This window comes from Mytilus edulis, chromosome 2 (assembly GCF_963676685.1).
Source record: "Mytilus edulis chromosome 2, xbMytEdul2.2, whole genome shotgun sequence".
Classification (NCBI taxonomy): Eukaryota; Metazoa; Mollusca; class Bivalvia; order Mytilida; family Mytilidae; genus Mytilus; species Mytilus edulis.
In genome coordinates this window covers 92388247-92402752 of record NC_092345.1, presented here as the reverse complement: position 1 = coordinate 92402752, position 14506 = coordinate 92388247, and the positions used below count along the sequence as shown (strand labels likewise).

The 14506-nt window shown below is 32.5% G+C and overlaps 1 protein-coding gene across 1 annotated transcript; it reads right to left on the bottom strand.

The window, feature by feature from the left end:
- Positions 1-4180: 4180 nt before the first annotated feature.
- On the bottom strand, positions 4181-13870 carry LOC139513415 (hypoxanthine-guanine phosphoribosyltransferase-like). Its single transcript, XM_071301860.1, has 8 exons — positions 13743-13870; positions 10907-11013; positions 9998-10181; positions 7055-7120; positions 6013-6113; positions 5580-5626; positions 5196-5272; positions 4181-4519 (listed from the first exon to the last, which is right to left on the bottom strand). Exons 1-8 carry the CDS (start codon positions 13776-13778, stop codon positions 4466-4468), a joined length of 672 nt encoding a protein of 223 aa, XP_071157961.1. The 5' UTR covers positions 13779-13870; the 3' UTR covers positions 4181-4465.
- Positions 13871-14506: the final 636 nt, after the last annotated feature.

Below are 14506 nucleotides of genomic sequence, written 5' to 3'. Positions count from 1 at the left end.
GAGCTGGTTTTTTGTTTTGGTTTGGCCAAGTGCATATAGGAATGTTGTGTCATGAAATATTGCAACTTCTCTTTTTCCCCATTACTTTTCTTGTTTTGTCCGTGAGGAGTATTTCTTCTTATTTTAAACAGTTTACGCCATATTAATTCTTCAGACGTCTTCTCTTTTTTAAAAATTGTAAAAAAAAAAAATTCAGTATGTTTATCGAAATTGGTATGAATGATATACTGATTATTTGGCATATTCATAAATAGTTTCCCGTTAAGATATTTGACATATACTTTGGCATGGTCAGTTGTTGTCTATAAGTTTGCATTGTTAATGTTTTTTAAATATTTTCGGGCAAGTTATGATCAGTTATGACAGTTTTTGATTAATGTTTTATTTGTATGTTGTATATTGGGGTCTTTGTTCTTCATTGCAGCTGTAACGTGGTCTATATCTATCAATAAACTATCATGGATACCAGAATTGAACAGTATTTGCGCCAGACGCACGTTTCGTCTACAAAAGACTCATAGGTGACGCTCGAATAAAAAAAAGTTAAAACGGCAAAATAAAGAACGAAGTTGAAGAACATTAAAGGACCAAAATTTCATAAAGGGTTTGCCAAATGCAGCTTAGGTAATCTATTCCTGAGGTAGAAAAGCCTTAGAATTTCAAAAATCTCACCAAACTCTATACAAGGTTTGTCTTGATCTCGCGGTTAACATTTATTCGTGTTCTTGGCATAACAATTATCTTTAAAAGATCATAATGCATATTTTAAAAGTACCATTCACGTTGCAAAGTATCCGTTGCCATGAATCAGATCAAAAAACTAAAATGACTAAAAGTCGACAAATACATAGTTCGAAAAGTTGTTTTTATGTTTTCGCCCGTTGACATTCAAGAATAGCCTGCCTATAAAAAAAAATGATCCAATGTTGAAATCATTGTTTAGTTAAACATTATAATAAGCTATATGATTGATCTATAAAATCACAAAATCTGTCGTTTAGAATAAATTTGAAAACCTGATGATGTCAAGCTGGACAGAGTAGTAGAACGTGTGTTAATTGGATATAGGAAGATGTGGTATTAGTGCCAATAAGACAACTCTCCATCCAAGTCACAATTATAAAGGTAAACCATTATAATGTGTTAAGTCTTCATTTGAAGTTCCACAACATCTTCATGAAGATGACTCTCTATCATAACTAAATGTGTGTTTAGCGATTCAAATAGGCAAGTTCCAGTTAGGACACGTATTTTGATTTCTCCTTATTTTTCAACATCCGAAACAGTTGATGATAAGCTAGTCCAAACGGCGTGTACAGATCCGATTTTTGATATGGTTACATCCAAATGTTTTAGCAGATTCAATTTCTTTGCGGGCACCAATGATCTTGAAGAGTCAGTTTCACAGTAGTTTCCCGTGATAATTGGTGTCTGTGAAACTTCATGCTGACAGATCGTGAAAAAGCTAACGTGTATGCGACCTTACAGAAGAAACGAAGTTGATTATCTAAATTGCATAACTACTCTTTTTCCAAATCCTGCATTGTTGAGTTGTCACATGAAATAACATAATAAAGGAACGAGTGTTGTTAATGAATTCAATATTAACTTTTAGTGCCAATAAGAGCAGGTATTCAGCTCAAGAACCCGTTCGTTAAGCTAAGCGTTACAATATGTCTAACTGCATGCTTATCTCCATTTCATAATACCGAAAGAGAGTGACGTTACTGATTATTTTGTACTATGACGTGTGTGGCCGTATGTACCGTGGAAATAAGTGTTCAACAAGGAGAACAGAATTCTATTTGAAATTCTAATACATACTTGCATCGATATTTAATTTATTCTAGACTTCTCTATTTCTGCCCTTATTAGACCGAGATGTTCAGTATCTTTAGATGGATATTCATGTATAGAGTTGTTGCCTAAAGTGGATTTCAAATAGGTTCTGTTAATATGTTTAGGTTTATTGAGGATGAGTGCCTTAGTCTTTGTAGGGTTAATTGGTTGGCATTATGATTGAAATATGAAAGAGTTCCATCCTGGCGTACTTCCTTATGAAAATGAAAGCCGTCACTGATGTTTTCTTTCTAGTAATCTGACCTTCGAAACAAGACCACTGTATAGGATTTTTACTACAGTTCACAGGAAATGGATTTGTGTGTGGTCATGTGATCGTTCAATATTTTTATGTGATCCACCACATCAAATGCCTTCTGCCTGTCAATAGCAAACAGATACAGACCAGTCTTGGGCATAGATATGTAATTTATTCATAAACCCGAATTGAAGAGTTGAGTGTTTGAACTTCTAAGTCAGTGATGGCAGTATGGTAAATTTAAACTTGTTGATACAACTGGAGTTGTAGCAATTCCACGTAGTTTTCCATTATCATTGCATTACACTGCCAGCCTGAAATATATGTGAAATGTATTTATCTTTCAAGGGGATAGTGAAATAGTATGTGGGAAATTGTGTGACTATTGCTGGAGAACTGTTCAGTAGATATACCCAATTTATCTGTTGCATTGTCGGAATGAAGCTGCTAAATGGCATCACAGATATATTAAGTACTGAATTAAGGTGTAAATTCTTCCTGTTTGCAAAGTTGTTGGTTGCTATTGGGTTGGATATTACAGACTTTTGTGTCAGAAACCCTCGCCTTTAGGTCAGCCATGTCCTCAAAATATTTTGATAAGCTTTGTGTTTGGTCAGCGTCAGAGTAAAACAAGTGTTCTGTGCTTTCCATTATGCACATTGCATGCTTATTCTGTTGCCTCTATTTCAACGAATGAAACTGTGGTACATTTCTTTACTTGTGTTCTCTATTTCTTCCTTATAAACTGAGCCGTTTCTATATTTCGTTCTATCCTCAGTTATTTTCTTAGATTCCATTGTGCCAAGATTGTGTCTGCCGTCTTGAAGATCTCAGTATGTTTTTTCATGTGATGTCCAAAGATGATATCTTTCCTTATATATTTGGAGTAGCTTTAGAGGTCTTCACACAACCAATGTTCCTGTATGTAAATCATACCTGATGACGTTTCAAATGTATTAAATAACAATGTGTTTGCTTTCCCTTCCATATTATTGTGGTCAAGTGTAGGTAGCCGTTAATGTTTATTTCCAGTGACTGTTTCTTGATTTTATGTGTTTTTGGCTATACCTAGATTTGGTGAGCGGTTGATTTGGTTGATTTCTAAAAAAAAAATTCTGACATTGCTGTTTGGGATACAGCTCTATACTCTGCACTCATGTTAATTTTTCTTAATCATTTTGGCAACAGTGCCATGTTTGTTTATGGAATAAATCCCCATATATATATATATAAACAAGATCCTTATGGAACATTCAGATAAATTTGGCACATTAGGCCTTAGTTTCAGAGAGAAGATTTTACTTATTAAACTTTATGATAACAGACATACAGATAAGGACAGCCTTTCAATGACCTACATTATATTTTTTCAGTGGCTTTACCTTTGAGAACACCTATAGTTACGGTCAAATGAAAGATTTGTAGATCTTAGCCAGTTATGCACCTTTGAAAAAATCTGTAAAAATTCTCCAAATTTTACGTCCAGTGAGGTGCATATTGTCACCGTATTTACATTCTAGAAGCATAAAAAATCTTGAGTTATAAATCTACCTGCATTTAACTTTAAAGTACCAAAGAAGCAGATGTAAACAAGTCAAATATGTTAACTTTCTCTTATTTTCTTTCTAAGATAAAGAGTTCCATTTCTATTATTTTATTTCATCTGGATATCTGCCTAAAAGTAAGGTATGCAACCTACTTTAACCCCACCACATTCTGTATGTGCCTGTCCCAAGTCAAGAAAGCCTGTTATTCTGTGGATGTAATTCCTTGCTATATTATATATATCATATTTGTTTGTGGTTCATTATTTTGCACATAAATCAAGCCTTTGGTTTTCTAGTTTGAATTGCTTTACACTTCTCATTCTGGGCCTTTTATAGCTGACTATGCAGTATGGGTTTTAATTGATGTTGAAGTCCATACAGTGACGACTAGTTGTTACATTTAATGTCATTTGGTCTCTTGTACAAAGTTTACTCATTGGCAAGCATACCATATCTTCCTTTTTAAATATATAAGTATAAACCTCAAATATATTTTTAACATTTAGAAATACATATACAAATGTAAGAAAAGAGATATTTTTGGTCCCTATATTTAATAAGACAATCTACTGGTCAAAATAATAAAGAATATTGCCCACATATATCTAGTAAATAATTGCCCACATAATTAGCTAGTGAATAAAATGATAAAAGGTATACTTCATAACTGTCCACAATCACTACATGTACTATCATGCACTATCAACAACAATTAAAATATAAATGACTTCATGGTAATATCAAATCTTCTTGGTTTAACGTAATTTGTTCTAGGTATAATATCATGAAAATGCTTCACATCAATTTGTTCCATTTGGTACTAGCTTTTGGTGGCATATTTCACTTTTCCAGCTTCATTTATTTCACAAATATGCTGAAAATAGATAGAGAGAAAAAAAACAGTAAAGTGAAAAAGAATGAATACCTGCATATGAAAGTAATTGTATAAATTTGTGTAACACTTCTTTATTTAACTGATGTTGGTTATATGGCTAAAAAAAAATTAAAACAATTAACATAATAAGAAAAATTAGGGAGTACACTATTGAAATTCCTGTAAAAGATCTGTGTTAAGATTGTGTGGTTTCTGATGAAAAGTCTACTAAAATTTCTTTCCAAAATGAAAACAAATTGAAATTAAATCATTGCACAATAACTATATAAAGAGTCAACTGATGTGATTTCAATCATGTGAGCTAAAAAAAGGTTATTACACATACATTGTTTAGTGACAGAAAAAGTCACGTTCCGGGATGAAAATTTCAGGGACTGAATTTTCGGCTCTCCCTTGACACTATTTGCGAGAATGGTCTTGAGGAAACGATGATAGTCTGTCAGAAGGGGACAATAAATGGCTGACTAATGTTAAGTGAGAGCCACATCTCTTGTACGTAAAAGACACCCTTGTGGATTTCGAAAAAAGAGAAGGCTAATGCCGCTACAAGGCAGCACTCGCACCCGCAAAGTGGAAAGGGATTAATATAAGTTGCAAAACTTGTTTCCCAATCCACTATAAATAAATATGTTTAAAATAAGGACAAAATACTCACATTAAGATCCCTGAAGTATTCATTGTAATCTAATGCGTAGCCAACTATGAAAATATCTGGTATTTCAAAGCCAGTATCTGAAAACATAAAAATAGAAGGTTGATTTAGCAATTGAATTTTATCATCTCTTTGATCATGGTAATCTGCATATTTACAATCAGATTAAGAAACCTTTCATTCATATTTACAAATTGATCTCAAAACAAGATTAACCATCAGTTCCTTCATGTTTACATTCTGATCTATGACCAGTATTTACCATACCTACCTTCTGTTTACAATTGGATTTAAAGACTACACTTGCCACCCTTCTGTTGTTATTTATAATCAGATTTAGAGACATTATTATAAAACGAAATCAATAAACAAAAAAACATAACTTACAGTCAGGCCTGTAGCCAACACTTTTTGGTGTTCTTTTTACCAGTAAGCTAAAATAAAAACAAACAAACCATGAAATATTTTACACAATGAAAATTATATTGACATGAACTCTCACTTCATATTCAGTTCAGAATGGAAAGTACCTTCAAGAAACTATATTACGAAAACTGATTAATTTTTGGCAGTCTGTCTGAAATGCATTAAAATATGAAAGTCATTAAAAAATTGAATTCAGGAGATAAAGTTTTACCATTCCAAGGATTATAAAAGGTGAAGTATTATACATCCTATGGGAAAGGAAAGATGATAAATATACACCAAACATGAGTAAGACACAGCACTTGGCTTCAAACCGTACTGTACAGGACATTAATTGTGAAGGACAATACTTTATGACCACTTCATTCTAATTATGTTGAACAGAATCTTTTACCTTGCAACTTTAATTGTTTTAGGTTCCACAGCTTTTAGAAGAGACAGTAGTTTCATCATTGTGTTCCCTGTGTCAATTATATCCTCCACAACTAATACATTCTATAAAGTTAAACAAAATAACATAAACAGTTTATACTAAAGAAATCTTAAAATCACTTTTAACAATATTGTCTTGGTCATCGTCCATCTATATTTTTTGGGCGTTTCTTATTTGTTATGTTTCTCTGCCAAAATCATTTACTGACATTAAATATGTTTAAGCAAAAGTATATCAATCAAAATTGAGAACAAAAATGGGAAATGTGTCAAAGAGACAACAACCCAACCAAAGAGCAAAAAACAACTCTTTTCTAATAAAATTATCATTTACTGGAGAATATGTTTTCAATACCATTTGTCTGTCTATAAACTGAAGTAATAGCTAAATATATTGTCTAACATCATGATCACAAATAGGTATACATGTATAAAAATGCATGATAAAGTCTTTCTTGAAATTATAATGTTGTGGAAATCATTGAACCAATTATGCATTCATATATACTAAATTAAGTACTCTATGTACGATTTGTAAAAACGTTTATTATGAATCCAATAAACAAGGTGTTGATTAGGTGTAGCCTCATTCCAAGTGATACAGTTTTATGCATGTGTATGAAAAAGAAATAATAATGATCAATAATGATATCATTCTGCTTTGCATGTTCTGATTTCTTTTAGTACATGTGTCAACATATATTTGTTCTGCCTAACATAAGTTCCACTGGAAACTTTGTTATAAACAATGTCATAATATCTGTACCATTTATTCTGTTAGGAACATTTACTGTAATATCTATTCCAGTGGAAATAATATTCCAGAATACTTTTTTCCATTTGAACTTATATTATGAAGGAACTTCTATTCCGTGACACATGTATTACTAATTATACTTTTTTTTGTATTGCTTAAGTGGTCTCCACTGATTTGACATCATTTACATTTCCGTTGAGATAATCTAAGATATCTACATTGATAATTTCTATCCAACTGAACTTACTTTCCCCTTTAGATTTTCTAAGCTATCTCCACCAATAACTTCTATCTGACCTGAAGATTTATCATCCTAAAAGACAAAGTTCATTTGATAAATTGCTCTATATATTAATACATTTTATTTGTCTCAAGAAAAAAAACTTTGTTGTCCAATAAAAAATGACGAAGATAAATATTTTCTCAAAGAAAAGATGTGGATATTATATCTAAAAACTGTTAACACAAAAATGTACTTTGTAATAAGTGCAGAGTGACTTAATCAGAAGAAAGATTTAATAACTTGATTAATATAAAAAAGAAGATGTGGTATGATTGCCAATGAGACATCTATCCACAAAAGACCAAAATGACACAGACATTAACAACTCTAGGTCACTGTACAGCCTTCAACAATGAGCAAAACCCATACCGCATAGTCAGCTATAAAAGGCCCTGATAAGACAATGTAAAACAATTCAAACGAGAAAACTAACGTTTTACTTATGTTAAAAAATGAACGAAAAACAAATATGTATCACGTAAACAAACGACAACCACTGAATTACAGGCTCCTGACTTGGGACAGGCACATACATAAATAATGTGGCGGGGTTAAACATGTTAGCGGGATCCCAATCCTCCCCCTAACCTGGGACAGTGGTATAACAGTACAACATAAGAACGAACTATAAAAATCAGTTGAAAAAGGCTTAACTCATCAGATGGACAAAAATACAAGTGGACGTGGCCTGGTACTTATACATCCCGACACAAGAAGACACAGTAAACAGATCTGAGAGTACTCGCAGTTATCTGACAGCTAGTTCAAAGCTACTAACAACTAATAAAAAAATCATGCAACTAAGACTTAACTATCAATCCGTACACATCCAACATCCAATGGATTTAGTGTAAAGACGTCGTAAACAGCCAGAGAAAAACATGATCTTGTGCAATGCCAAGTTGCAGGTATCGACATATTGTAGATCCAAGAATATGTATATGCATATAACATTCTAGTAATATTTAGTTAGCTTTTAATTTACTGATAACAAAATCAATATTTATACCAATAAAAGCAATATTCAATGATCTTATTACAGTGTTGAATAGGTAACCTTTTAGAATAAGTTTATTTAAAGGAGCGATAAGTTTACATGGATCATTTCTAAATTTCCGGGCACGGTTAACAACATTTCCATAAAAATGAGGATGTGCTATCCCGTTTGAAATAATTTTTCAACAGGTACAACCAAACTTCAAAACCAAATCTTTATGTCTATGGAAAAATTTAGTAAAGGTTTATAAGTAATTTATGGTAACGATATCCCTGGTTTAATAATTTACCAGTAATACATAGGTTGCGTTCGTTAAAATCAAAAACGTCACAACAGACAGGGGCATAGCGAACAAGTTGTGAAATATAAACACCATAAGATGGTGCCAAAGAAACATCACCATCTAAAAATGGAAAATTAACAATAGGGAACAAAAAGTCGTCTCTTTTGTCGTAAATTTTAGTGTGGAGTTTCCTGTTTAAAACCAAAATATCTAAATCCAGGAAAGGACAGTTATTACCGAATAAATTTGATTTATTTAAAGTAAGTTCCTTGGGGTAAATTTCCGCAGTATATTGAGAAAATTCTTGATTATTTAACGAAATGCATGTCCATGATTTAACGACGGAATAATGTAATCTGGGTAAAATGTAAATCAACAGTTGTGCAAAAAAGTTGTCATTTGGTAGATTTGTATAATACTTTTTGATTTTGAAGCCTCTTGATGGGGTTTTATATTATTGATTACTTGGCTGTTTTATAGTTTTTTGGTTAACAGACTTAACATTTCATGATTTTTTTTTATTATTGATAATCTAGGACTGGTTTTTTGATTATTTAATTACCATGTTTAAAAAAATAATTAATGATGTATTGGCCAAAAAATTGCAATTATTTGAAAACTTAGACACTCCCATGAGTAACCTTATTTTCATATTCACTAGGTCAAAAAAGGGGATTTATAGAATACATGTAAATATTTAAATAAATTCAGAAATTTTTATTCAAAATAGTTATTTCACATATAATCTTATCCCACTAATATTCTTTTAAAATGATGATATGTCATTGCCATTGAAATTTCTTTGTAATTGATAAAACCTTGAAAGGGGTCACCAATTTTGTAGCATATAAATAGTTGAATTTCTGAACGCCTTGAAAATATCTTATAGATAGTATGATGTCATGACTGCATTGCAGTTTGAACATTATAATCTTATTCTGTAATGGTTGTAGATGTGAAAGCTATATACTTGAATTATTTATACAACAAAAATCACTTCAATGATCAACTTTACATTTTTACATCAATAAAGTGAAAATCATAGTGCCAGATAACACTTTGTAGGACAGATCTTTGAGAACAGGGATTTTAAACTCAAGTTATTAAAAGTTTGTGCAATATTTACATGCATACTATGCACATTTATTTCTATCTGTAGGACATTAAGATTTTTATTGAAAATTATTCAATTTAATTCGAAATTTTACACTCAGCCACAAAATATGAAGATAATGAGAACTTTTTTCTCCAAATTCATGAGATTGTCTATTTATCATGTTGTAATGTACCTGTTACCTCAAACTGACACAATCACAATATTTAACAATTGTTGATGACACCATCAACGCTAAATTAAAAAATATTATTAAAAAAAAAAATTTAGCTTCAGTATAGATTTTTAAAAATTGATGCAGTTTATATGCAATCATTGAACCATTAAAAATTCGTCCAGGTTAAAGGACAAATGCAAGACAGATAAGTCAAAGTCAAGACCATAAGGCATCAGTATTCAATATAAGGATTTCTCAGCCTCTCTACAATAGAAAGCTTTAAGTTTATAGTTCTGAATCGCATTCTTGTGACTGACATGGTCATAGTTGAGACAGAAATATAATAGCATACTTACAACATAACTCTTTAGTCTAATAAAATCTACAGCCAGTGGAACAGATTTGTTACGATGACTATTCAACTGTTTTATCCTGTCAAGAAGATCAGTGAAGAATTTATATCCACCTTTAAGTACACATAGGGCAACAATTGGCTCCTCCTGGAAATCTTGCACTATGTCCAGAGCTACTCTCTCCACTCTAAAAAAAAAGTAATATATAATGTTCAAGAATTTCGATTTTTAGTACATATATTGGTGTGGCAAACTCTGATCATCTTTTTATCTCATCAGTGTTCAAACACATTATTGTGCCTAGTTCCTTGTCAACTTTAATTGAAAACATTATACACAAAGAAAACAAACATATATTTTTAAATCTATTCAAAATCATGCTAAATTTATTTTTCTTAAAAACAAGCTGATGAAAAATTGTGAAAATAAAATTGAGAATGGAAATGAGGAATGTGCCAAAGAGACAACAAACCGACCATAGAGCAGACAACAGCAGAAGGACACCAACAGGTCTTCAATGCAACGAGAAATTCTCGCACCCGGAGGCGTCCTTCAGCTGGCCCTAAACAAATATATACTGGTTCAGTGATAATGAACACCATACTAAACTCCAAATTGTACACAAGAAACTAAAAGTTAAAATGATACAAGACTAACAAAGGCCAGAGGCTCCTGACTTGGGACAGGTGCAAAAATGCGGCGGGGTTAAACATGTTTGTGAGATCTCAACCCTCCCCCTATACCTCTAGCCAATGCAGAAAAGTAAACGTATAACAATACGCACATTAAAATAAGACTGCCATCCTATTATTTTTATTGTACATTGTACAAAATGACAATAAAGAAGTGTGCATAATTATTTTATATCAATATATAAATGCATGTACAATGTATTCCAAACTGTTTACAAACCTATCAGCTACAAGACCTGCTGGAACTAAAACTCTCTTTAGATCCTCTTCATAATGTTTAGGTATACAGAAGTTATCCAATTTATAGCCAGGATTGTTATCCTCTACCTAAAATTATAGAAATTACTGTTATATCCATCTTTAAATTTCTTATAAATGTTCTCCTCTGAAATATACACAAACAATTTGTTGTTTCCTATTCAAAATTAATTGACACAATTTGAGTAAGAATTAATTCCTATTTGTGGCCATGTCAAAGCACTCATGTGCACAAATTTTTTCAAGTATCATCTATTAACTTCAACTTGTTATTTTTACTTATACTGACCACAAGACTTCAGAAAAAACCATTCTGAACAATTTTAATTTCTTTTAGCCTTGCTTGTTTCATCAATAAGATTTAGAAATGATCTCTATCCCACTTAGTTAAGTTACTTAATTATTCACCTCTCCAAATTGGTGGCCAAGGGAAATAACTTCAATTATGTCATATCAAAATTTAAAAAAGAAGATGTGGTATGATTTCCAATGAGACAACTCTCCACAAGAGACCAATTCAATTGACACAGATATTAACAACAATCGGTCACTGTACTGCCTTCAACAATGAGCAAAGTCCCATACTTTTTTTAAACCTTGATTTACAGAGGGTGGCCAAAAGTGTTTGTCAAATATGGCGGCCGAAATTCCACAATTATAATGACTTGACATTCAAAGTCAATTTTATCAATCTTTTGTCAACAACAAGGGAAAGTCCGGAATTCTAGTTTCAAAATGGGTATTTTGTCACGTGACAGTATACGTCATATTGTCGTCAGATGTACGTTTGTTATTGTTTTCCTGTGTAGAAGCGATGGGCAGGAAAGGGAAAGAATTATCACTGGACCTTAAACGAATTGCTGTAGATTTGTTTAGAAATGGAGATAAAATATCTGACATTGCAAGAATATTACAAAAGCCTAGGTCTACAATATCTGGCATTATTAGAAGATTTCAAGACGCTGGAACAACAGAGAATCGTCCGAGATCAGAGAGGCCCCACGCCATGTTGGACAGAGACTACCGGCAGCTGGAAAAAATTGTAAAAAAAGATCGGAGAACACAGCTTGCTGACATAACTTTGAAGTTTAATGAACAAAGGGATGTACAACTACAAGTGTCTAAGGGACGACATCAAAAGATCGATGTAGGATAAAAAAACTTAAATCGAATACTTTGGGGGTCGGATGGTCAACATTGCTGCAAGTTTTGTTAATCTAAAATCTATTTTACATATATCCATATAGGTAAATCAATTTTTCCCAAATTAAGTTAAGAAGGGGGGTAGGGGGGTCAGCGAAAAAACTACGTGAATTAAGTTTTTTATCCTACATTGAACTTTTGATGTCGTCCCTAAACGTACTGTAAGACGACGTTTGAGGGATCACGGATTTTCTTGGGGAGTGTACAGAAAGAAAGTTGTTAGCAAATTTGACAATCGGAAAAAAGTCTTTCATGGTGTAGGGAAAAGAGGTGATGGACAACTCAATACCAATGGAGTAAGGTTATATTCAGTGATGAATCTCAAGTGTGTAGGACAGGACAGGCGCATATATGTATGGAAAAAGCAAGGGGAAGGCTGGAGACCGGACTTAGTGCAAAGTAAAATTGACCGAAAATTTAGCACTATGGTGTGGGGATGTACATGTATCTGCTATCAAGGTGTAGGGACACTTACAAAAGTTGAGGGATATATAAATGCTGACAAGTATATCAGCATTCTGGACGATAATATTTAGCCCTTTATTGCAAGACATTTTCCTACAAATGACTATCTTTTCCAGGATGACAATGCTCCGGTGCATAGGGCTCGTTCGACTCAAGCTTACATAGCAAGGACACATCTGAAAAATATGAGTTGGCCAGCACAATCACCCGATTTGAACATTATTGAAAATGTATGGTTGTATATCAAAAGAAAACTTCAGGTTCGGGTGTATAACATAAATTCAAAAGATGAACTGTACAGGGAGATTTTTCAGATCTGGCAAAGTATTCCTTTAAATTACATCAGAAGTTTGTATGACTCAATTCCTAGGAGAATTATTCATGTTATTAGATTAAAGGGAAACCTTACTAAATATTAAAGGTACAGTTTTGTTTTATTTTTCTTTATTGACTGAGTAAAATAAGATTCATTTTATGAAGCAGTTGATTGTCAGTTCAAACGGCAGCCATATTTGACGAATACTTTTGGCCACCCTCTGTATCTCCATCACCCATTGCTGATGGAAATATGCTAATAACTTGTTAAGCTCATTTTTCTTTGTTTGTTTTAGCAGTAGTATTTTGTAAATGTCAGCTGGTATCACTTAGGTATTGGAATAAACACCAATAAAATTAGTTGATATTTTTTAATTTTATTTATACGGATTAACTTCAAATTTGGAATACATGAAGAGTTATCATTCATGTAATGAACCATAAGGATAATACTAAATTTCTGTGTCTATTAACAATTAACTAAATTTGGTCAAATTCAAATGTATTTAATTTCAGGGGTCAAATAATGGATGTTATCATCATATCATATGATATATCATTAACCCCTATAAAAAAAATTACTGAATTAGTAAGATACTTGCACTATCAAGGAGATTATACAATAATTGGTATACATTTAATACTGATGGGTTCTATCCGAAATGCACTAATGGCACAGCAGAAATATTTATTATTTTTTGCTGCGTAAAAGACAAAAAGTTTTTGTTTAATCATAATGAAAGACGATAGAAAATACATATTACTGAAAAATCTAGAACATATATATCTTTTAAATACAGCCAATCTAACAAGACCTTAATAAAATTTCCTTTTGTACTAGATTCCTGCATAATAATGACTTAATGTCGTGATTCCCGATAATCAGCGTGGCCGGCAATGATCCAAATATTAACCTTTAGTTATAAAGCACAAATCTGTTATCGGTGACGTAACCGAAAACAAAAACGGTTGAAAAGAAGAGACCGTATTGAGTGTCCCACAGATTCAGAGGCCAATAGAGATTCAGAGGCCAATAGAGAAATGTCGAAGAATACGAAAAACAAATGTATTATATTCTTGCGAAGAAATTCCAACAGGAATGATGTAAATCATTTTATTGATTTCTAAATGCAGGGAATGTTGGCGAGTCTTCCCTCATTAAGTTTAGAGTCAGTTTAGAACTGAAAAAGAGAAAGTTGACTGAGGTCTTGACTGGTCTATTCTCATAGTGTAAAGAGAGACGGTGACACAAAAACAGGAGAAGCTAACGGTAGCAGAAATGATCCTGAATGAAAATTTGGTTCATATTTTACAAGAAAAGTATTCTTCTTCCTTTGCTGTGAAGGGCTCCTTAAAGGTGTGTTGGCCATTATTATACAATGTGTAGTGCTTAGGTGCAGTGGCGGATCCAGGAGGGGGAGGGGGCGTAGAGGAAGTTCTTTGTCCCTTTTGCTTGGACTTTTTTTTTTTGTAAACTGATTAATCAGACTAGACTTCGAGAACAGTTTGACATTTCCCGTGTATTTTTTTTTTTTTTTTTATGGTGTATTTTTTTTTTATGCGACAGTTCTTTACTTAA

What these genes read in the sequence shown, in the direction of transcription:
- LOC139513415 (XM_071301860.1), bottom strand. Translation starts at nt 13,778, where the DNA reads ATGCAGGAATCTAGTACAAAAGGAAATTTTATTAAG. An exon ending in TGTTGGCTACAGGCCTGACT is followed by an intron (nt 5,273 to 5,579) that starts GTAAGTTATGTT and finishes TTATGTTTTCAG; the next exon opens with ATACTGGCTTTGAAATACCA. An exon ending in AATACTTCAGGGATCTTAAT is followed by an intron (nt 4,520 to 5,195) that starts GTGAGTATTTTG and finishes ATCTATTTTCAG; the next exon opens with CATATTTGTGAAATAAATGA.